General features: G+C 40.4%; 1 protein-coding gene and 1 long non-coding RNA gene across 3 annotated transcripts in view; one reads left to right on the top strand and one right to left on the bottom strand.

The window, feature by feature from the left end:
- Positions 1-95: 95 nt before the first annotated feature.
- On the top strand, positions 96-21,447 carry LOC117355479. Its single transcript, XR_004538379.1, has 3 exons — positions 96-261; positions 400-579; positions 21,391-21,447. It is a non-coding gene; the product is annotated as an uncharacterized LOC117355479 (long non-coding RNA).
- Positions 11,623-23,134, bottom strand: part of IMPA2 (inositol monophosphatase 2) — a 71,167-nt gene continuing 59,655 nt past the window's right edge. For both annotated transcript variants that reach the window (XM_033934104.1, XM_033934105.1), the window contains exons 6-8: positions 17,833-17,941; positions 17,456-17,607; positions 11,623-14,070 (exon numbers count right to left, since the gene is read on the bottom strand). In XM_033934104.1, the coding sequence (XP_033789995.1) occupies positions 13,955-14,070; positions 17,456-17,607; positions 17,833-17,941 (377 nt within the window). In that variant the 3' untranslated portion in view covers positions 11,623-13,954. The remainder of the gene's footprint in view (positions 14,071-17,455; positions 17,608-17,832; positions 17,942-23,134) is intronic.

The following is a 23,134-nucleotide window of genomic DNA, read 5'->3' as shown; positions in this document are numbered from 1 at the left end:
CCCCCCCCTTCCTGCCCTTTGAGCGTCCTCCCCCGCGTACCTCTTGAAATGCGCCACCAGCGGCTCCCTTCTGTCGTCACGTCCCGACCCCGCGACCAGGAAGTGACGTCAGAAGGGAAGCGGCAAGTGGAAGATACAGCTGGGGCCAGCAAACGTTTAAGGGGGTACGGAGGGAGAGGGGAGAGGCGTCGCCCCCCTCCCACTCTACGCCACTGGGCAGAGCTGGTAGAAAAGAGTTAAGAGTTGGGGCTGCTAACGTCTGTAAGAATAGAACTTTGGAAAATGAATCTACTGATTTTTGTGTAAATTTTGTTCTGTGTGCATACTATTCTCTTTTTTTCATGTACAACTTTCTCTTCTCCATCCCAATTCTTCCTCTTTCTTTCTCCCCCCCCTAAGTGCAGCATCTTTCCTCCCTTTTCACCCATCCCCATGTGCAGCATTTTTCTATCCCTCCCTCCCATCCCCAGCAGAAGAACCCCACTGATCCACCTTGAGACTGACATACTGTACTTCCAAGGCCTCCAAAAACATGGGCGGCATGGCCTTCTCTCTGCCGCAGAAGGCTTCAGAGCAGAGGTATGTCAGGTCTCACCGGGGTGGGCATTGCTTAATCGACGAGTCCAATTTTTTTGGCAAATCGGGCAGCACTAGTGTCATGGGTGGAGTCGGAGGGGTGGGGGGGGGGATTTGGGAGTGTTGGGGACATTTTTTTTTGGGGGGGGGCTTCGGGGGGGTCAATCTTAACTAGGGCTTATTTTTGGGGTAGGGCTTATATTAGGAACATTTTAAAAAATCATGCTAGGGCTTATTTTCTGGATAGGTCTTATTTTCAGGGAACATGGTATCTGTACCGGTTCTTAGCTGTATTGAAGCTGCTATCAAACTATCTAATACTAGAGGAAGGTTTAAGACCAGAGCTGACTCAAGATTTGTGGTTCCCTGAGCCATCATTTGATTTTTCATGTTCCTATTTCTGGGCAAAGCTTACAAAAATGAGACACAGATAGGGATAAACAGTCCTGCTTTGAGGGAGAGAGGTCTCCTAGAAGGAGAGCATCACCCTGGTGGAGTAAGAAATAATCCTGTAGCCAGGACCTGCTCACCAGCAGCAACTCCCTGCAGGGATGACGCATGCAGCGACTCACATGCTGTATGTGGATGGCCCACAAGCCTTCCCTCTGACAAATTCTGACGTCAGAGAGAAGGTTCAGGGTCAGCGACGCACTGTGTGAGTCACTGCCTGCATCCCTGCATGTAGTGCTGCTGGGGGAGGAGGGAGCCAGTCCGGCTCCAAAGAAGTAACAGGGTCGGCTTTGGGGGTGGGGGTGGTGTAGCGGGCGGAAAGGAAGGGAGGGATCTCCGCCGGCAGTCAAGCCACGTACCCCCAAAAAGCAGCCTGCATAACCCCAAGGGTATGTTGAGAAACACTGCTATAAGGCATCAGAATAGGGTTGTCAGAAATCCAGGAGTGACCTAAAATCTCCCTCCTGGAACTGGACCACTTTGCAGGTCTGAAGCAAGCAGGGTTAGTTAGAGGTTAGTAAGGGCTGGCTTGAACAGTGGAAGACTTTTGAGGATGGGAAGGAGAATGGCAGCCAAAATGGGAAAAAAAAAAAGTTTGCCCAGAGTCCTTTAGGTCAAGTGGCTCTTTTACAGTTAAATAATTTATATTCTACTATTGCCAGCAATTAGTTCATAGTGGATAACATACAAAGAAGCTAGATTGATTTAGGATAAACACTGATGTTATCAGTTTAGGCAAGGAAAGGCATTATTCAACTACTAAGATTGAATTTTTGAAGCAAAAATGTTTTAAGTGCTGTTTTAAAGACATTAAAAATGATTATAGATAATTTTTGAATTGGCAAATTTGTTCAACAGAAGCACCTAAGAACAAACTGTCTAAACAACTAGATGTAGAATTCATTATATTTACAATGTGAAAAATTTCCAATTGCCCTGTCAAATGACAGGAAGCCCATGTTGACTGGCCTTGATCTGCATTAACAGTCAATGGTAATCCCTGGCAGTACAGTCTGTATCATATCAGTCACATACCCTGCCTAATGCTTCACTCATCTGCATTCCATGGGCAAGCCCTCTCATTCTTAAATGTTATTGTCTGAATCTTGTCTTCAGAATGGGCCAAAAATATCAGAATTAGATAACCTTCCCCCACTACCTCTAGACTCGGGACTGTTTCCCTACTACCTTACAATTTCAACCAGTTTTAGCAATATGTTGATTAATTCTGATGTAATTCTTTATAACCAGATAAACCTGTTGGCTATAAACGCTAGCATGTGGCCTGTCTCCTTATTTTCTGCAGTGGGACTCTTCCTCCATGCCCTCTCATAGTGATGTGACTGTAGCCAAACCTGCATGATTCTGAGCTTAGGGTTGTTTAGTCTTAAAAGCCCCTTTATGCAGGATAAATAGAGAAGCTGCGAGCTTCATATAAGAACATAAAAACATAAGCAGTGCCTCCGCCGGGTCAGACCATAGGTCCATCCTGCCCAGCAGTCCGCTCCCGCGGCGGCCCAAACAGTTCACGACCTGTCTAAATCACCAGAAGGGGCCCCCATGCCTCCTTGGTTTCCTAATTGAGTCCTATCTTCCTATCAAAGTCCTAGCCCTCCGGTCTTGCCTGCACGACCAGGTTGGGTTTCTGCATATATTTTCTGATTAGCTTTCTCAGTATCCCACGATCCCCTTATCCCTCAGGAATCCATCCAGTCTCTGTTTGAATCCCTGTACCGTACTCTGCTTGATCACTTCCTCCGGTAGCGCATTCCAAGTGTCCACGACCCTCTGGGTGAAAAAAAATTTCCTTGCATTCGTTTTGAACCTATCTCCCTTCAGTTTCTCCGAATGCCCCCTCGTACCTGTTGTCCCCTTCAGCCTGAAGAATCTGTCCCTATCCACCCTCTCTATGCCCCTGTCCCTATCCACCCTCTCTATGCCTCCTTCCACATTCCAGCTCTATGCTTTACAGACAAATCACAAATCTAATCTAAATCTTGGATTTATATACCGTTTCATCTCCCCAAAAGGAGTTTGACTTGGTTCACATAAAAATCAACAATCGAAGTGAAAGTAATTAGATAATGAAGACCCTCATCCGACATCCTAGAGAGAAGATGACTAATTTTCCTTAGAACAATTTTCTAAGAACTGTTGAAATAACAGTGTTTTTCATAGATTTGCAGAAAATCTGGAAGGAGAGAAGAGTTCTAACACAAGAGGGAATTCCATTCCAAATCATTGTAAAAGTATATGAGAAAGATTGAGTAATATTAGATTTTATTCCTTTTAAAATTGGAGAGGACAGTTTAAATTTCTGAGAGTTTCTTGAATCAGAAGATCTCTGATTATTCAAAGATAGAGGAATCAAAGATGTAACTAGCCCATGTATGATTTAAAAAACCATAGAAGTGCATTTAAACTGTACTCTAAAATAGGGAGTTAGTGCAGATTTCTCAATAGAGGAGACACCTGATCAAATTTTCTTTTACTAAATGTTAGCTTTTGCTGCCATATTTTGGATTAGTTGTAACCATTTTAGATTCCCCTTACTCCAGGGGTGTCCAATGTCAGTCCTCGAGGGGACAGGGAACCAGAAACAAAGCAAAAAATGGGGCATGGAATCAGAGAAAGACAGATAGAGAAAGAAAAAGTTAGGGGAGGGAATGAGGTCTGGAGGAGAGGAAACATACAGGAGGCTGAAAGAAGGGAAGAAGTATTGGATGCACAGTCAAGAATAAAGTGCAACCAGAGACTGATGAAATTACCAAACAAAGGTAGGAAAATGATTTTATTTTCAATTTAGTGATTGAAATGTGCCAGTTTTGAGAAAGAAAAGATATTGAACTTTAAATGTGAGTGCTGCAGAAAAAAATAGAGTACTTGGAGGGCTGCAGAAAAAAGTTAAAGTCTTATTAAAGAAATGACAATTTTGCATGAGGTAAAACTCTTTATCTTCTTCTATATATATAAAATCGGAGGTATGTATGTGTGTGTGTATGTGCCGCGATCACGCAAAAACGGCTTGACCGATTTGAACGAAACTTGGTATGCAGATCCCTCACTACCTGGGATGATATGTTCTGGGGGTCTCGCGGCCCACCTGCACACGTGGGCGGAGCTACAAACAGAAAATCAGATTTCACCCATTCATGTCAATGGAAAAAATGTAAAAAGCTGCCAACGCAAAAGCGGCTTGCCCGATTTGAACAAAACTTGCTATGCTGATCCCTCAATACCTGGGGTGATATGTTCTGTGGGTCTCGCGGCCCACCTGCACACGTGGGCGGAGCTACAAACAGAAAATCTGATTTCACCCATTCAAGTCAATGGAAAAAATGTAAAAAGCTGTGGGACCGATTTGAACGAAACTTGGTATGCAGATCCCTCACTACCTGGGGTGATATGTTCTGGGGGTCTCGTGGCCCACCTGCACACATGGGCGGAGCTACAAACAGAAAATCAGATTTCATCCATTCAAGTCAATGTAAAAAATGTAAAAAGCTGTGGGACCGATTTGAACGAAACTTGGTATGCAGATCCCTCACTACCTGGGGTGATATGTTCTGGGGGTCTCGCGGCCCACCTGCACACGTGGGAAGGGTGGGTTCACCCAATAATGTATATGTTCTTGCTCCTGGAGGTGAAACTAAAAATGTTGTTTATAATCAAGTTTTGTGTTAGTTATATTGTATTCATTTTGTCAAATATTTCACATTATAATTTGATTATTGTACTTTTTATAAAGCTGTAAAAAAATATTTTCATTCACCACTATAAAGTATCTTTATTTGAATCCATTTACAGTGTTATTGCTATAATTAAATACCCGTGCAACGCCGGGGCATCAGCTAGTAGTTTATATATCTTTCCTTTTAACTGTTAAAGGAAAGTTTTATAAACTATAAAGAGTTTTACCTCATGCAAAATTGTCATTTCTTTAATAAGACATTAACTATTTTTTCTGCGGCCCTCCAAGTACCTACAAATCCAAAATGTGGCCCCGCAAAGGGTTTGAGTTTGAGACCACTGCACTACAGTATCTATTTCATTCAAGTAAGATAAAGTAAGGCCTCAATTTCCCAGTTAAGTAGGAGCTAAGGGGTCAGGATTTAAACTGGGATGGCAATACATTTTTATGGGGTGGTACAACATAATACCTAGGGGCTGCAGCTGGCTTACTTCTGAGTATTCAGCCCACAGTGCCACTGTGGAAGGAGTGTTACCACATGGCTCCTCTATGCCTCAGACTGCTCAGATCAGAGAAGGCTTTCCTAGGTAAAAATTTAAAACAGAGTACATTAGGATAAAATGAGAGGGTAATACTACCAGCAGTGGTTTGTGGTGTTTGACAAATCAGTTGTTGGAATTGCATCAGAATTTGGATTTACAGGTGGAATATATGAAGGTGAGACCTTTGGCCCAAAAAATGAACAGTTATCTCTCTCTGTAACTCTGAATTCTGGAGAATCTTTGAAAATTGAATTTTTGTGTAGAGTTCTGGGAATAATATTGGACTCTTATCATTTTAATGTCAGGTTAATCACCATTCAAAGAAATGTTACAGCTTACCAATGTTAAGGAAAGTTTGACATCTGTTTCACCAGCAACATTTTGCGGTACTGGTGCAAGCTATTATCCTAGCACAATTAGATTACCATAATTCAATTAGCACAATTAGATTACCGTAATTCAATCTATACAGGTTTGAGTAAGCCGCAGGGGTGTCCAATGTCGGTCCTCGAGGGCCGCAGTCCAGTCGGGTTTTCAGGATTTCCTCAATGAATATGCATGAGATCTATTTGCATGCACTGCTTTCAATGCATATTCATTGGGGAAATCCTGAAAACCCGACTGGACTGCGCCGCGTGTTTGAGACCGCTGCTGTAGTGGATGCATTGTTGCATTTTGAGATATTATCAAAGGTGAGTAATTTGACTCTTGGCTCAGTTGTATCTTACCAATCCCTACTTTTCCCCTAACCTTTGTAACCTGGTTCGGTCCATTTTCCCTCCCAAATTTCAAAGATTTCTTAAAGTTGTTTTACTCCACCTGCTTGCATTTATGTAGCCTTTTTTTTATTTTTTGAGAAATTCTGTTTTGCAACAAATTCTTTTAGCATTAGTTCCTCACCCCTACCTCCAGGCAAACATCATGCGATTGCAAATAGTGACTTCATGGAGAGGGCGTGTCTTCACTATACTTTACCCTGCAGGAGAGGTTGGGTTCCCACTGACAACACTAGAGGATGAAGAGGAAGCTGGAGCACCTATCTCACCCTGGCTTGTTTGAGGGCCACGCCTGGCATCATGAACAGGATAACACAGCTGCTAGCTGAAGGTAGACATTGAATCAAGAGAATAGTACAGTACCATGTCCCACCTCAATTGGACGAAATAGCCGCTCAGAAGCACTGAAGTCTCAACAGAAAGAAATGGACAGACTATGCATGAATCTCAATGTGCCAGCAGTAATAGTACATAGGGAGAAGAAAATTTCTGACTTCTAAGGATTTCCCAATAGGGCAGATTTGTATATGAAAAAGTATCATCTCTTCATTGACAGCTTAGCCAAGAGCATCAAAGCTGTTTGGCTCTATAACGGGAACAAGTACCAGTCACTGCCTTACTCAGTGCACTTCAAAGAGGATTATAACAGCATCAAGACTTTTCTAGGCACCTTGAAGTCTGATGAGTACAGCTGGGAGGTCATCGGAGGCTTCAAAATGGTGAAATTCTTAATGGGTGTCCAAGGCGGTTTTATCAAGTTTCCCTGCTATCTCTGCCTTTGGGACAGCAAGGCACACTACCAAAAGTGGACCAAGTTCTCTGTGGGGAGAAACAATGCCAAATGGGAAGCACTAGTGGACCCCCAGAAGATGCTGATGCTACCACTGTACATCAAATTGGGCCTAATGAAACAATATGTCAGAGCTCTAGCTAAGTCGGCAGCCTTCAAGACATCTTTCCGAGGTAAAGGTCAAAGCTGGTGTCTTTGTCGGACCACAGATAAAGATGATCCTGGAGTGCAAGGAATTTCTCAAGAAGCTAACTGGGAAGGAGAAAGCAGCTTGGAACAGCTTTGTTGCAGTGGTTCAGGGCTTCCTGGGCAATCACAAGGCTGAAAGGCTTTAGTACATCTGGCCCACAATGTAGAATAGGGATTCTCATCCTACTCCTTGGGATACAACCATCCAGTCAGGTTTTCAGAATATCCACAATGAATATGCATGAGATAAATTTGGTTGCATTACCTCCATTGCATGCAAATCTATCTCATGTATGTTCATTGTGGATATTCTGAGAACACGATTCGATGGGTGTATCCCAAGGACTGGGTTGAGAATCCTTGAAGTAGAGCTATACTAGCTAGTGCAGGGGTGTCAAAGTCCTTCCTCGAGAGCTGCAATCCAGTTGGGTTTTCAGGATTTCCTCAATGAATATGCATGAGATCTATTTACATACACTGCTTTCATTGTATGCTAATAGATCTCATGCATATTCATTGGGGAAATCCCAACTCGATTGCGGCCCTCGAGGAGGGACTTTGACACCCCTGAGCTAGTGGCCTTAGAAAATGGATGCAACACGCATAGCTAGATACACAAACATTTATCAGGCTGGCCCTAATCTAAATTCTTTATTGATCAAAAGAAAATATTCCCCCAAGACCCATAGCTATCTGTAAATCTACCAACATTCAGGATAATATAGAGTTAAAACCACTATGAATGTTTTTGGGGGGTTTTTTTGTTGAGGGAGGACTATTATAATTTTATTTTGCTACAGTATCAACAGCATGCGCAACATTAAAGGCAGAAAATAATAGTAGTCATTGGAGAACATGAATCACACAGAGATGAAACCAGTGGAAGTCCTGCTCTAAAGCGCTTGCAACCTGAGTGCTATAATTTTCAGTACTAGAAATTACATAAGTTCAAAAATCTACAATGGAAATGCTTTTATTCTGACTGGTTCACAGCCCATACAGAAGTATGCTAAATTGCTTTTCTTCCTATCTTCATACAGAGGGAGTAGTGGACTAAACATAGGCCTACCCATTCCAGAAGATGGAAATACCTATTCTTTACCAGACTTACAAGGCAAAGGTATTTCTTTTGTAAATATGAAGCAGCACTGGCTCTTATCTTTCTGTCCCCACTCTACATTTCTTTTGGCCTTAGATTTCTTCCTGCTGCTTTCAGATTCCATCTCCATTGGAATGAGTTTCTGTTGAGCTACAGGACCATATATCTTATTTTTAATTACTTAAATTTTCCCTATTATCCACTTTTCCTCAGCCCAACCAATGCAGTGAATTTTCAGTGGTGGTGGGGGTAATAAAGCACAAATCATGGTTCCTTCCAGCTAACAAATCACTAGGTGTTGCCATTGCAGAGTGATCAAAGCTGTCTCACCCCAGGTGCTATGAATACTGCTTTCATGACACCCCTACCAAGCTCACATAGGGGGAATAGGCCAGGGCCTAGAATCAAATCCAGATTCTCTACATGGCAGGGCCCTTCCCTGCGATTTTTCCTGGTTTTAACCTGAATTGAATTTTCTCCTTTCCATTCAAGATAAAAAGCTGTCAGTTAAGATGCAGCCCCAGCATATCACACTATGTTCAATATTATACATGTATAAGAATGACACTAGAATAGTAACATTTAACTGGAAACGTCTGAGCAACTTTTCTAAAACTTCAAAATGTTTACGTTACCTCAGTAATGAAGTAAAATCTAGAAAAGAAAGTTTCTGAATTTTCTGAATATTAAACTGCTAGCAAACCAAATATGTAGACAAAATACCGCAAAGAGTGCCGAGAACAATCTTTCACTCATCCAAAGAGCCAGTACAGAAAGGAAAATGGCCACAAAGTGAGCTTTCCCCATGCATCCTGCACTGCTGGGACCATCTCTATGTCTGACAGGGCACACCAGGCTCCGGCTTTTTATCAAGGAATTTCTTTGAACGATGCTAACATCTATGCTAGAGTGAGACCACCAAATTATTTAGAGACTACTTCCAGGTGCTGTGACTATTACTAAATCATCTGAGCAGGTTTATCACAGATAAATGCCACAGATGAAAGGCTCTCATTCTAGCATTGGAACTGGCCCTTCAGTGAAACATGGTGCAGTCTTCCTTGCTCTAACTGAATATTCAATACTACAGAAATAAAAATAAAAAAATGATGAACAAAAGGTATATTATTTATTTTTAAAATTCAGGTTTGCTGTAGAAAGATCTAGTGAAGCTTAAAGAATGATCTGAAATTTGGCAGCTAAAATTTAATGCTAAGAAATGCAAAGTCATGTTCAATAGACGAGTTGGTCTTGGGTGTGATTGTATGTGATGATCTTAAGGTGTCCAAACAGGTTTAAAAGGTTACTGTGAAAGTTAGAAGAATGCTTGGGTGCACAGGAAGAGGTATGGCCAGTAGGAAAAAGGAGGTATTGATGCCCCTGTATAAGACTCTGGTGAGGCCTCATCTAGAATATTGTATACAATTCTGGAGAACGCACCTTCAAAAAGATATAAAAAGGATAGAGTTGGTCCAGAGGAATGCTATTAAAATGGTGCATGGTCTTCATCATAAGGCATATGGGGCAGACTTAAAGATCTCAATATATATATTTTGGAGGAAAGGCAGGAGAGGAGAGGTATGATAAGACATTTAAATATGAGTACCTATGTAGCGTAAATGCGCATGAGTTACATAAGAACATAAGCAATGCCTCTGCTGGGTCAGACCTGAGGTCCATCGTGCTCTGGAATGAGGGCATAGGATGAAATTGAGAGGTAATAAGCTCAGGAAGAATCTAAGGAAGAACTTTTTTACAGAAAGGGTGGTAGATGCATGGAACAGTCTCCCGGAAGAGGTGGTGGAGACAGAAATTGTATCTGAATTCAAGAAAGCCTGGGATAGGCACATGGGATCTCTTAAGAGAGAGGAAGAGATAATGGTTACTGTGGATGGGCAGACTGGCTGGGCCATTTGGCCTTGTATCTGCCATCATGTTTCTAAGTTTCTATGATTTAAGGCCCTCCTTAACATATAATTTGATCCACCCTCTCACTGCAATATAATTTCTACCTTGGTATCAGTGTCCCATTGGTTAACTTCCTTCCACTAGGTCTCAAAGATGCCTATTATATCTATCTTTCATTCAGTGGAATATATTCTTACTCTCCCATCTTGTTTCATAGGCTTCTGTCATTTGCATATAGACATGTCAAACAATGTTTGTCATTCCTATTTACAACTTGCTCAGCAGTTGACATGGATAATTTGCAATCTTTACAATCAGTCTGCTCTATATTTAAAAACAGCTGGTCTACTATGTTCTCTATTGCAACCAGCACTGCTATAGTAATGAAGAATATGAATCAATACAGCAGCAATGCTAAACTAAGAGAAAGTAGTTAATAACATTCATAACAGACCAGAGGCACCATGCACAAATCGTCTTGGCAATGAAAAAATTAAAAGCAAGTTTTAAAAATAGGTCATAAATTAACCTAAACTTTTTTGCTTCCCTTGCTCTGGTAAGCAGAACACACCAACCAGATCAGAACATGGTCTGGCCTTTGTTTCTTGTCTTGAGGAAATAACTTAGCTGCAGTCAGTAACTGGGTGGCTTATGACCTTCTCCCGAGCAGCATTTATTGCTGAAAATGGACAGGTAAAAGAACAGTTACTTTCTTAATCTGGAATTATTTACTCAGAATGTATATGTCACTTGCTCCTGAAAGCAGTTGAACAAACATCATGGGGCTCATTTTCAAAAAAGAAAGCTATCCAAAAAATGGCATAAAATGGCACTTGGACTTTTTAATCACCCAAACATCCAAGTACCAATTTTTTAAACCAGCTTCCTAGTCGTCCTGCTGGGCTTTTTGTTCAGTATGTCAAAAGTTCAAAGGGGCATGTTGGCGGCATTATGGGTAGGATTCGAGTGTGCTTAGTGCTTGGATATCTTGTGGCAAACATTTCCCAAGACTTATTTTATTTATTTCAGTATCTATATACCACTTATAGCCTAACTTGGTTTACATTCAGATACTCAAGCATTTTTCCCTAGCTGTTCTGGTGGGCTCACATTCTATCTAATGTACCTGGGGCAATGGGGGATTAAGTGACTTGCCCAGGGTCACAAGGAGCAGTGTGGGATTTGAACCTACAACCTCAGAGTGCTGAGGCTGTAGCTCTAACCACTGCACCAAACACTCCCCTGTTCAGGATGCCATTTAGATGTCCCAAGCTAGACCCATTTTAAAAGTGTCTAAGTGCCACAAAGTTCCCAAACTGGCCAGATGATCACTGGAGGAATTAAGTTCCCCAGTGGTCAATGACTCCCTTCCACTCCCAAAGATGTGAAAGAAACAGGACATACCTATCTCTATAAAAACAGCAGCACCTGGTATAAGAAATCCGAGTACAGCAGCAGGCAGGTATCTGGAGTAGTCGGGTGAGTTGTGTAGTGAACCACAGAGGGTGACCAGGCCCATATTCCACCCTAACCACTACATTTATGGTGGAAATTGTAAGCCCCTTTACACCACTGAACAGAAAAACAATGAAGAAGGTGACTAATTGGTGCTCAATCTCTTTTATTGTGACAGACTCGACACGATCGTGTTTCGGCCCAAAAGGGCCTGCCTCTGGACAGTCTTGTAATTAAATCGTGATAGGTTAGATGTACAGATTCACATGTTCTTTTCGTTCATTGAATTGTCATTGAACCATGTGAAATACCACTGCTTGAAAAGACAGCATGTACTGCTAACCATAACATATAAGGGACACCAGCAGCCATAAGGGCTATTGGGTTGTAGACAGGGGAGTATAGTAGGTTTTGTGGGAGTTTTGGAGGGCTAACCATACATTATAAGGGAGTTCTGGAGAGAGATATACCTGGCAATCATTATGTGAAGGTCACAGCAGTGCCTGCTAAGGTACCTCACTGCTATGTTGGCATGTCTGTGTGGCCAGTGTAATATAATTGGTGGCCCTGCCTATGTCCAAAATGGCTTGGTTTTGGACGTTTTGAACGTGATGATATTCTTCTCGAAAATGGTCAAAAAAAGTTGGACATCCTAAGGGCCAAGATGTCTAGATAGGTGATTAAAATAAAAAAAAGAGTGTCTAGTGGTTTTGAAAATGGATGTTTTTGCCTCCCGATTTTTGGACGCATTTCTCAAGACGTCCAAATCAGACTTAGATACATTATCAAAAATGGCCCTCCATGTTATTTGCTGGTCAAATCTGGATTTCTGCCACTGCATCTCCAAAGCTCGGTCATCACATGATTACCTTGAGATCAAGTATGTTCCTAAGGTCACCACTGGCTGCTGGATAATATACTTAACCTCATTCCTAGTCCAAATATGAAATCAGTTTTTAGCCTGAAAAAATATTCATACTAAAACAGATTTCACCAAGCCAAGACATTTCAGCATCAAAAACAGATGCAAATAACACAGTTGTTGACTGGAATTTGCTGTGAAAATGAAAGGAGAAAAACTACCCCGATGCCTTTAGGTAGGGAACAGTTAGTTTTAGTGCAGTCTTCTTACTTTTACAATAAGAAGTACTTTTATAAAAAGTAAATCAGTGGCTAAAGTTTATTTAGAGAAACAAGCATGGAATACAAATTTCATTTTGGCCATAGATACTTACAATGTTGTTGGCTGAAAATGTCTGGGATGGCTAGTCTGATGACTCGGTGACTGCTTTTCTGTGAATTTGGTTCCTGAACCTGGTTTTTGCTGATTGAGAAGTAACTGATTTCAGTTATAACTATGTTATTACATAATCTCATCTTTAGATGATCAGGGGTAAGCGCCAGAAAGTTTACCTCTGAAAGAAAAGGTGCTTTTGCATATAAAGGTGTCAGATATAAATATTGATAGCATTTAATGTTTAAGCTGTGGTGGGAACTCAAGGTATAAACCTATAAACAGCTGTCCATTAAACCATTTACACAGATATAGAAAGTGCCTGCAGCTGTGATGGAAGGAGGGCCTTCTCCGTGCCCCACCCTCTTACTCACATGCCTGTGCACTCTTTGGGTTGGCCACAGCACCCCAGCCTGCTTCACAGGGAACTACCTAGCACAATTGGGAAACAACCCAGAAGTCAGCCACATGTCAACTTGAGCCTACCCCTAAGAGGCCATGGCTATTTAGAGATTACCTATAGTACGCAGAGACACTTTTTTTTGTTAACACAGCTCAGTAATAAAAATTCATTTCTGCAATATTTTCAATGGTTAACATTCATGGAGACACATATTGAACATGTTGTTACAGACAAAATGGAGGCAACACTTTAGTACATCAGGACATTAATGTACTTAAAACGGCTCAGTTTTGGCAAAATGGAAGTTTACCATCACACACTCTTCTTCCCCATGGACTACTACATTAGTTTTCAACCTGTGCCTTTTTCTAAATTATTGTGGTCTTCCTAAAAGGATTTTACACCACCTGAGTAAAATATTCAAGTCTACATGAGGTCCCATTCCCAAGTCCTTAATACAATGCACACATTTTTCTAACTACTTATTCCTATCAATCTACACTTCTAAACCCTGTTCCTGAGATCTGCACTTTCAAGAAAGTTTCATTTTTAGTTGCATATGTCACAAAGGATTTTGGGTTTCAGCTCCCACACATGTGTGAATTTATTTTTTTTTCATATGTAATTGCTGCATTTGATCTTGCCACATATATCCAAAACTACTTAAAAAGGGACCAGAGGCTTCATGGAATTTAAAAACAGTTCTTCTAACACAATTTGAACATCAAAACCTCTAGCAAGTCATTTAAAAGATTTCCCCACTAAATAGCACATCTCTGAACCCACTACAATGTTTCAAACAGCAAGCATTCATTTCATAAAACATATTGCTCCATTTTCTTCAGGTCTCATCATCCCGGCCGTAGTCAATTGTCAATAATTCTCGAGCTATTAGCATTGCTAATTCCTTAGTGCCTGCTGCCACAACTCTGCAGGACATGATGTCCAGAGGTCCCCCTGAAAAGGAGCCGAAGAGAAAAAGAGAGCACAGACTGTATTAATGGGGAATAGAATGAGGGACATCAAATAGACCAAATATACAACCAGAGTTAGTAGAAGCAGAGAGAGAGACAGACAGACAGAGAAAAAAAAGTCCTCTAGAAATTGTTGCTGAAGGTCATGCAATATGCTTCTTATAGCGGCCTTTTGTGAAGCAGAGTGGAGGAGGGTCACAATATATCTACAATAAAATCTAAGGGCCTGTTTTACAAAGCCACGCTAGTGGCTGCTGCGCAGTAACGGCCCCGAAGCCCATAGAGACTTAAAGGGCTTTGGGGCTGTTGCCGCATGGCAGCCGCTAGCACAGCTTTGTAAAACAGGCTGTAAGTGGTCTATTCAAGTATGTCGGGGTGAATATAAACACTTCTATAAGTGTCTCTCCACCTTCTATAAAGTTGTTTAAATATGGACCTTCAAAAGGCGAATTTTCTTGGATTACAGATTACTCCAATACCAATGCATAGGCTCATGATTTCACTCACATTCTGCTGCCACTGAAGAAGCAGCAAAGGCAAAATACATGGGCCCTTCTGAGCCTGTAAATCATGTAAGGTCAACATTAGGGTGTGCAGTTTCCTTTTGAAACTGGTTGTAGAAATGTGAAGGTACAAAGTGCTTATGTTGTACCCGGCAACAACACACAGTTCTGTGAATTGCCCCAAGGTTTTCGAACAAGACAATGTAGGCATCAGGCTGCTTTACTCTTCAGCCCAGGAGATCTGAAAGATGCTTTTTTGCTTTTGCTGTTTTGTATTTGTATGTACGTATTTAAGTGTTATTTTGTATGTGATTTTTGTTCCTGCTTAGATTTGTGGATAGGCGGGTTATAAATAATTTTAAATAAACTGGAAACCAAGATATAGCATTAGCCATTGGCCATGCAACCACCACCCCCCCCCCTCCCCACTCTCTACCCCAAGGTATTCAGCATCTTCTCCATCTTCTTTTCCTCTCTCCTTCTCAAGGTATCTAGCATCTGCCCCCTCTTCCTTTCCCTCTGCCACTGCTGCTGCTTCCACCACCCTAAAACCATGGCAGCCCAAAGAATATACAGTCTTTGGCAAGGAGGTTGAAAGTTCAGCACTGACACAAAGTCAGCAGCAGGAAAGCCCTTTGAAAGCTGCTGTAAGTGATGGGTCCTTTCAGAATCCCATCCTCTGCACATGTTCAAACTGCTGTGTTGGAGGGGACAGGATACAGTGGGCCTTGTGTGTGCTGGTATGCTGAAAGGCCTGCTGCTCACAGTAGCTTTTAAAAGGATTCTCTGATGCTATTTTTTTGCAAGCTATGAGATAGAGCTGATCCTGATAACAATATAGCTTTCCTGCTGAAACCCAGTTTTGTTTTTTTTTCAAGGATTGGAGATGCACAAGATCATTACATCCCTCAATAAATTTAAAAGCAGTTTAAAGGCCTTTCTTTTTAAAGATGCATATGACGTATGATAGTCCTTTTAAGGATGGTAATGGAAGTCTGTTCCCTTCTACTAGCCTTGTATTTTCAGATAATTTATGTTTCCGCTTCCATTTGTTTTACCCCTTCTCCATTCTTTTCTATCAAAATATTGTAGTTCTACCCAGTTACTTTTCACATCAGTAAGTCATTGTTTGTCAGTGTGTCTGATTATCGTTGTATTGAAATCTGTTTTTAATGTATTTTTTTAACATACTATGTAAAACCACCTTGATATTTGATAAGGCAGTATATCAGATTTTTAATAAACCTGAAACATAGACTGCCTAATTTAAAGGAGATGAATGAAATCTGATTTCATTCGATCTTTCTTTTCAAATACTGTGCAAGTAAGGTTGCTGGAAGTTCAAAGGAGATAGCAGGCTCCCCTGCCAAGAACTTTATAATTGCACCCCAGAACCATCCCTAAAAACCTGATATACATACATATCTCCTTTTCTAGAAACCATTATTCTCTATTTTGTTGTAATAGCACAGATTTAGGCAAAAATCCACTTCCCTTCCTGTCTTCTTGTTTTAAATACTATAATGTAATATGTAGAAATAAAACAAAAACAAAAGGAGAAAAAATACCTTTTTTATTGGACTAACTTAGGGCTCCTTTTACTAAGGTGTGCTAGCGGTTTCAGCGCGCACTACAATGCCGCACACGCCAAACGCTAACGCCTCCATAAAGCTTGCGTTAGTATTTTTCATTTAGTGCGTGGTTTGCGCGCGCTAAAAATGCTAGCGCACCTTGACATTGTTAGCCCAATAATTTTTTTTTTTCTTTTTTAAGTTTTATTTCTACATATTACCTTGAAGAATGGACTGACACAGCCACCACACTAGATAATTATTTCAGAGAAAGCAAAAAAGAAAACGATTTGAGAACAATGCTAATGACAAGTGAACGGAAAGATTTCTTAATTGCACCTCACCAAGAAAGAGAATAACCCTTCTCCTAGGCATCACTATTGAATTTGTCTGGTCAAATAAGCTCACAAGGGGACTGTTTCCCTGCTTATTCACTTGATTCATATTTTTTTTTAACTGATCATGCAAAGTGTTCCTGTGTGAACAGTCCAGCAGAGTGCTAAACTGGAGTCAGTGGTATTTGAAGGATTTTAACCTCTTCAGCTCAGTGGAACTTCCCATCTTATGCTTGTTTGTGAGCAAAATTTGGTGAAGACAGCAGCTTATGTTTTCCAGAAAGCCTACGTGCTATCTTCAGAGTGACCCAGACCCAAAACCAGGACAAAATCTGCAGTCTCACAACAACTGGATACAGATTGCTGTATCTGAAATATTACACAGCCTGAGTGTGTTTGCTTTAGTGTGCTATTAAACGGAAGGAAAATGCATTCGCCTCAGTTCTATTCCACTGCTCTCCACGAGTGTCAAATAAAACGCTCCATTTTCTGATGACTTACTACAAAAAAGTGGCATTTATACAAAAGCTCAGCAAAAAACACTTAATATGCAGAAAAGTGTCTCATACCTCTGGGGATACTTATGTTAGAGTAGACTGATAAAACCATCATTTAATACAGATGCCATGAAGTTTTAAGGACCACAGCCATAAGACAGTTGGCAGAAAATAAACCAAAAAAAAAAAACCCCTATCATGAGCAGCCAAACCAAACAACTTGAGATTTGTCCTCCTTACCCCTTCTATCCAGAGTGCAGCATTTTTAATGCTATATGATTGTACGTCATCTTGATTAGCATTCTGCAATGCCAAGGAGAAGGTAGGTATATGAATATTTCATCAAGGGCATAAGAAAATTAAGGCATTAATATCAAAATCAATTTTTTTTCTGGCATAAAACCACCATCTATCAAAATCAATTTTTTTTCTGGCATAAAACCACCATCTATCAGAACATACCTGACGTATCAATCACAATCCCCCCTGCCTCTCTGATTATGACCGTGGCAGCTGCTAAGTCCCAGCAATGTAAGCCAAACTGATAATATGCATCCGCTGCACCAGAGGCCAAGTGGCACAAAGACAGTGTCGAACTTCCTATGATACGGAGCCTGGAGATGGAAGAAAAAGGTATTACGCTACTAACATGCATACCTTTTATGGGGTATGGTTTATTTCAGATTTGTTTAGGCTGAGACAAGTCTCGATTCCAGACCACCAAAGTCATCTGGCTTTGGATGACATTAGCTGAACCAGGAAAGCAGTCTATAAATATTTTTAAATACTTAAATATATTTCTAGTTGTGCAGTGGCACTTAATGCACAAATCATCTTACCCGTGAGTTTGCAACTTGAGAAGCTTCTCCATGTTACTTAGGAATAATTTCAAAGTAGCAGGGTCACGTTTGGTACCAATTTCTGTTAAAACTAAAGCCTTAGAGATATCTGCATTGCAAAAGGGGAAAAAAATCATTTTATTTATTTATTTTTTTTAATCTTTATTCCTTTTTATTTCTCTCAACAAGTGTACAATATTATTACAATTAATTCACATAACTCACTTGACATTCTTAAACAATATTATTATACATGTTTTAATTCCCCCCACCCACCTCCCATCCCTTCCCATATCAATAAAATAATCTATCCAAACATATACATACTTAGACATCCCTCTTCCATAATACAATTAATCATACATTAACCTATCCCTCCCCCCACCCTTTCTTCCTCAAACTCTTTTTTCATTTTACTATATACATTAATGCACAACAAATATATCTCATTATATTACATATATCCCCTAATATTTCATAACAACATATTTCCAATAATTTTACCCCCCGGAAAAAAATCATTAAAAACAAGCTCGCTTCCTCTGGTCTTTTATTTATTTCTGGTTTTCTCTAAGAACCCCTGAGGGAGGCAATTTGTTGCCAAAACACTGGCTGTGTAGGATCTAGTTTCCAGTTTGTTAGAACTTAAGATATGTTGTGACTATTGTATTGCGCGACACAGACTGTTGCATTCTATGATTTTTTAATAAACATTATATTTTAGAAATTCATCTCTGGGATTCCAGGAACGCGTTCCACTTTGTGTGACTTTGGACACTTTTGTTTGGGTTGTGGAACTTTTGGTCCTATTTTGGTTCGCTGTTTACACTGCATACCCTTTCAGGGGATCTGTGGATTTTGCTGCTTTCTCAACAGATACTAACAACAAGCTTCATCACATTCTTTTCACAATAATGCACCTTAGTGGGCAGATGCTACTACCTTACAAGTGAGCTATGATGCCAGATAGGTGCTGACCTCTTGCTAACACATTTACCCTGGAGCCTTGCCAAGTGATTATACAGAAGTAACAAATACCACTTTATAGCATTTGGATCTAACCTATATTGTTTGTCAGGACATCATTAAGGGGTGGGACTTTCTCCCTCACTCTTTCTAATACTATTCTAGAAACACACCCAGAAAGTGACTTTCTGGAGCTATTTAAAGACATTCCCAACAAAAAGGAAAGGTCATGTATTTCCCAACTAGGCTAGAACCAAAAGGTAAGGTTGTCTTTTTTTCCACAGTGGTATTTCCCTATCATGAGCTTCAATTACATCAGCAGTTGGCTTAGTATAGCAAGGCCCTCTACAGGGGTGGCCATTCTTTCATACACCATGAGTCACAAAACCCAAATGTAGAATAACAGGTGGTCTTACATTTGAGCAGGAAGGCGACTGCAGCATTCTCTCTGCCCACGCCATCCACCAGTCTCTTGCACTCCAACCCCATCATCTGCCAGTTTTCTCCCTCTTAAACTACCCATCTCTTTTCCTTTAGTCTCACCCTCTCTCAGAACTCTCCCCTTGGTCCTAACCCCCCTCCCCATTATTCCTATCAGTCTCCCTCATCTTTTTGTTTAGTCTCCTCCCTTCCTCCTTCTTCCCTAGCCATTCATTCACTGTCTTGAATTCAGCAAGGCAGGTGGTTTCCTTCCTTGGGCCGCATGGCTTCTGACATCTGATCCCTCCTCCTCCTCTGATTGGTCTCTGCAGGCCATTGCAGTTGCTGTATACCCCACTGGCCTGGGCAAGCAATCACCACAGCTGCATACATGGGGTATTCCTTGTCCCTTTTTTCAGCTCGGTCAGAAATGGAGCACAATAAATTACACCCTAGGATTTGATTCCCATTCTTTTTCTGGGGCAGACTGTCTGAAAATCAGTACTAGCTGATTAATTGGACAGTCTTGTATGGGAACACCCTTGGAACTTCCCCTTTTCTGCTTGGTTACAATTCTCCTACCTTGTTCATTTCGTTAGTAAAAATGTCTATAAACAGAAGGTTTAATTGAATAATTCCCAAAGAGCTCCTTTTACAAAACCGCAGTAGCAAATCCGCCATGGCAAATGCACTGAAGCCCATGCAATTCCTATGGGCTTCAGTGTATTTGCCATGGGACAATCGCTACCACTGCTTTGTAAAAGGGGCCCAAAGTTAGCAAAATAAAACCTTTTGAAAATCGATCCCTGTATTTGAAAGATTTCCTTATCAAACACCACTGTGAGAAGCATGAGTCAGAAATAATTGATTTTTTTTTAAATGTTTTGCTGGTTGCTAATATTACCTCTATAAGATTAGTACGCTCGGGAGCTATTCTATAACTGGGTGCCTGTTAGGAGCCTATTCTGTAAAGCTCTGGCTGGAACAAGCACTTTTTAATAAAAACCTATATATGCCATGAAGCAGATATTAAAACCAACATTGAGCTGTCTTTTATACGGAGTAAGAAAAATCAACCAGAAGACAAATGAAGGTATTCCAATAATGAAATATGTGTTTACTGATAAAGTATCAGAAACTGCTTCACAGATATATGGGATCAAGACAAACAAGTCACATTATGTAAGAACATGAGAAGAACTGTCCTCACTGAATGTGGTCCATGTTGGAAAAGATAAGAACATAAGACATACTGTAGCGCAGTGTCTCTCAAACTTTTTTTTAGCTCTGGAACATTAAATGGAGCATACAATATAATTGAAATTATAAAATTGCAAAACCAACAAAAAATTAGATCTGGGGGTTATTTATTTAAAGTTCTTTAAGCTATGTAAGGGTTTTTGAGTGCAAATTAACTCAAAATGCCGCTTGATAGTCACTAAGCAGTCATTCTCTTTTTTTAAAATTTAATTTGTCAGAACTGAAAATCAAAGTTTGCAAAGATAAGAAGATCCAAACAGTAACAAAGCCTTGATTGCTTTGTTGATCAAGTTAGGATAGCTACTACATAAAAATAAAAATTACTTGCTGTTAGTTTTCAAGAACTGATCATGTCATAGAAACATAGAAATAGACGGCAGATAAGGGCCACGGCCCATCCAGTCTGCCCACCCTAATGTCCCACCCCTAACTTTGCCCTGTGAATAGATCCCATGTGCCGATCCCATTTGGCCTTAAAATCAGGCACGCTGCTGGCCTCAATCACCTGTAGTGGAAGACTATTCCAGCAATCAACCACTCTTTCAGTGAAAAGAGTCAAAGAATGATGCTTGTCTGGGTGGGTGTATCCTTATGCATGCAGATGCTCATAACATTGACAGACTCTTGCGTACATGACATACATGTCATCTAGTTATACTTATGAAGGGAATTTTTTTTAAAATAAAGTAAAATTCTGGAATCTCTCATGGCACACTCAGAATCTCTTCGGGGCACACAATTTGAGAGACACTGTTGTAGCGGGTCACACTAAAAGGTTCATTAAGCCCAGCATCGATCTGTCTCTGCAACTCACATAGGAGAGCAGGATCCCTAAAGCAGATCCACTCTTTATTGTTCATAGCCAGAGAGAAGTGTACCTGACTAATATGTCTTTATGGATTTTTCCTCCAGGAACTTGTCCAAAGTCTAAACGGGGAGACATGATTGAAACGTATAAGTACATCACGGGACGTATTGAGTCGGAAGATGATATCTTCTGTCTCATGGGACCCTCAACCACCAGAGGGCATCCGCTGAAAATCAGGGGAGGGAAATTTCATGGCGACTCCAGAAAGTACTTCTTCACCGAGAGAGTGGTGGATCATTGGAATGGACTTCCACTGCAGGTGATTGAGGCCAGCAGCGTGACAGATTTTAAGAGGAAATGGGATACTCACGTGGGATCTCTAAAGGAGTGAACTCTGGGGGGCGGATAATTGGAATGGGCAGACTTGGTGGGCTATAGCCCTTTTCTGCCATCATTTTCTATGTTTCTATGTTTTTAAACTCAGTTGTACTAACTGCCTTGGATAATGTGTTTTACAGCCTAACTGTACATCAAGTGAAAATCTTCTTTTTCCAATTTGTCTTGAAGATGCTACCTTTTAGTCTCATGGTATGTCCCCTCATTTTCACACTAAGAGTGAGCAATCATTCCCCAACTGTTCTATTTTGAGTCTCTATCTTATACCCTCTCAGCTGCTTCTTCTCAAAACAGGAGAACCCTAACCTATTTAGCTTTACTCCACAGGGCAATTATTTTGGTTGCCCTTCTCTGTAACTTTTCTAGTTCCACTATATTTCTTTTGAGATGGGTCAACCAGAATAGCACAGCGTATTCAAGATGTGTCACTCTGTGGTCCGATTCTTCATTTTAGTCTCCATCTTTTTCTAATTCCTATGTGCTTTTCTGATTGCTGCTAAGAATTTCAGAATTGGCATGCTGAATTACCACAGGAAAGGTGGAGAAATTCACTTAGCAAAGGCGCAGCTATGACTCAACAGGCAGATCAGACAGATAGGCTATGGCTGTTGAAAAAAGATCCAACATCCTGTGTCTCTATGTAATTATATTTCCTCTTCAAGAAACCAGATTCCACAGGACATGTAATATAATTAGTGTTCTTTTAAATTACTTAGGCTATGGAGTAAGCATTGATGAATGGCTGTTTATTTCTTAATTAGCTGAGCTAGATTTGGTGAAGATTGTATAATATACGATTAGATTAATACTGGGAAGGATTACTGGATGAAAGAGGGGAGTTGTATCTTACTGATTCTAATGTTGTGTATTCCACGTCGTTCATTATGCAATTATAATCCACATTCCAGCTAACAAATAAAGGCAGAATATGAAACAAATCATTTGTTGACCTGATATCTCTAAGTTAAAGGGACAATACCAGAGATTGTTTAACCACTAAAATACTATTTCCATATTTTCAAATTGCCCTTCTTGAGTCCATTTCTGAATTTTGCTTTTGAAACTTAACTGCCCTTATAAGGGCAAAATACTTAGACTTTTTTTTTTTTTTTCACTGACCACTTATTGACATTTTAATAAAATCCCCTTCTTACTGTTAATCCCTTGACTTTTCTCTTTTTTCAAAAATATTGTAGTTCCTCCCCTTTTCCCCTCTGTTTCTGTTCATCTTTAGTCACAATTTTTTTCCCCCTGTTTGTTTATTGTCAAATTTTCTATCAGTTTTATCATTGTAATGCTATTTTATTATACACCACTCAGAAGTCTGATTGAGCGGTACAAATTTTTTTTTAATAAACTTGAAACTTGATGTGAACATTGCAGATGCTGTAATGGAAGAAATAAGTCACTAACATTGTCTGACATTTTATTTATTTATTTAAAATACAAGAG

Source organism: Geotrypetes seraphini, chromosome 2 (assembly GCF_902459505.1).
Source record: "Geotrypetes seraphini chromosome 2, aGeoSer1.1, whole genome shotgun sequence".
NCBI classification, from domain to species: Eukaryota; Metazoa; Chordata; class Amphibia; order Gymnophiona; family Dermophiidae; genus Geotrypetes; species Geotrypetes seraphini.
This window is presented reverse-complemented; position numbering and strand designations above follow the sequence as displayed.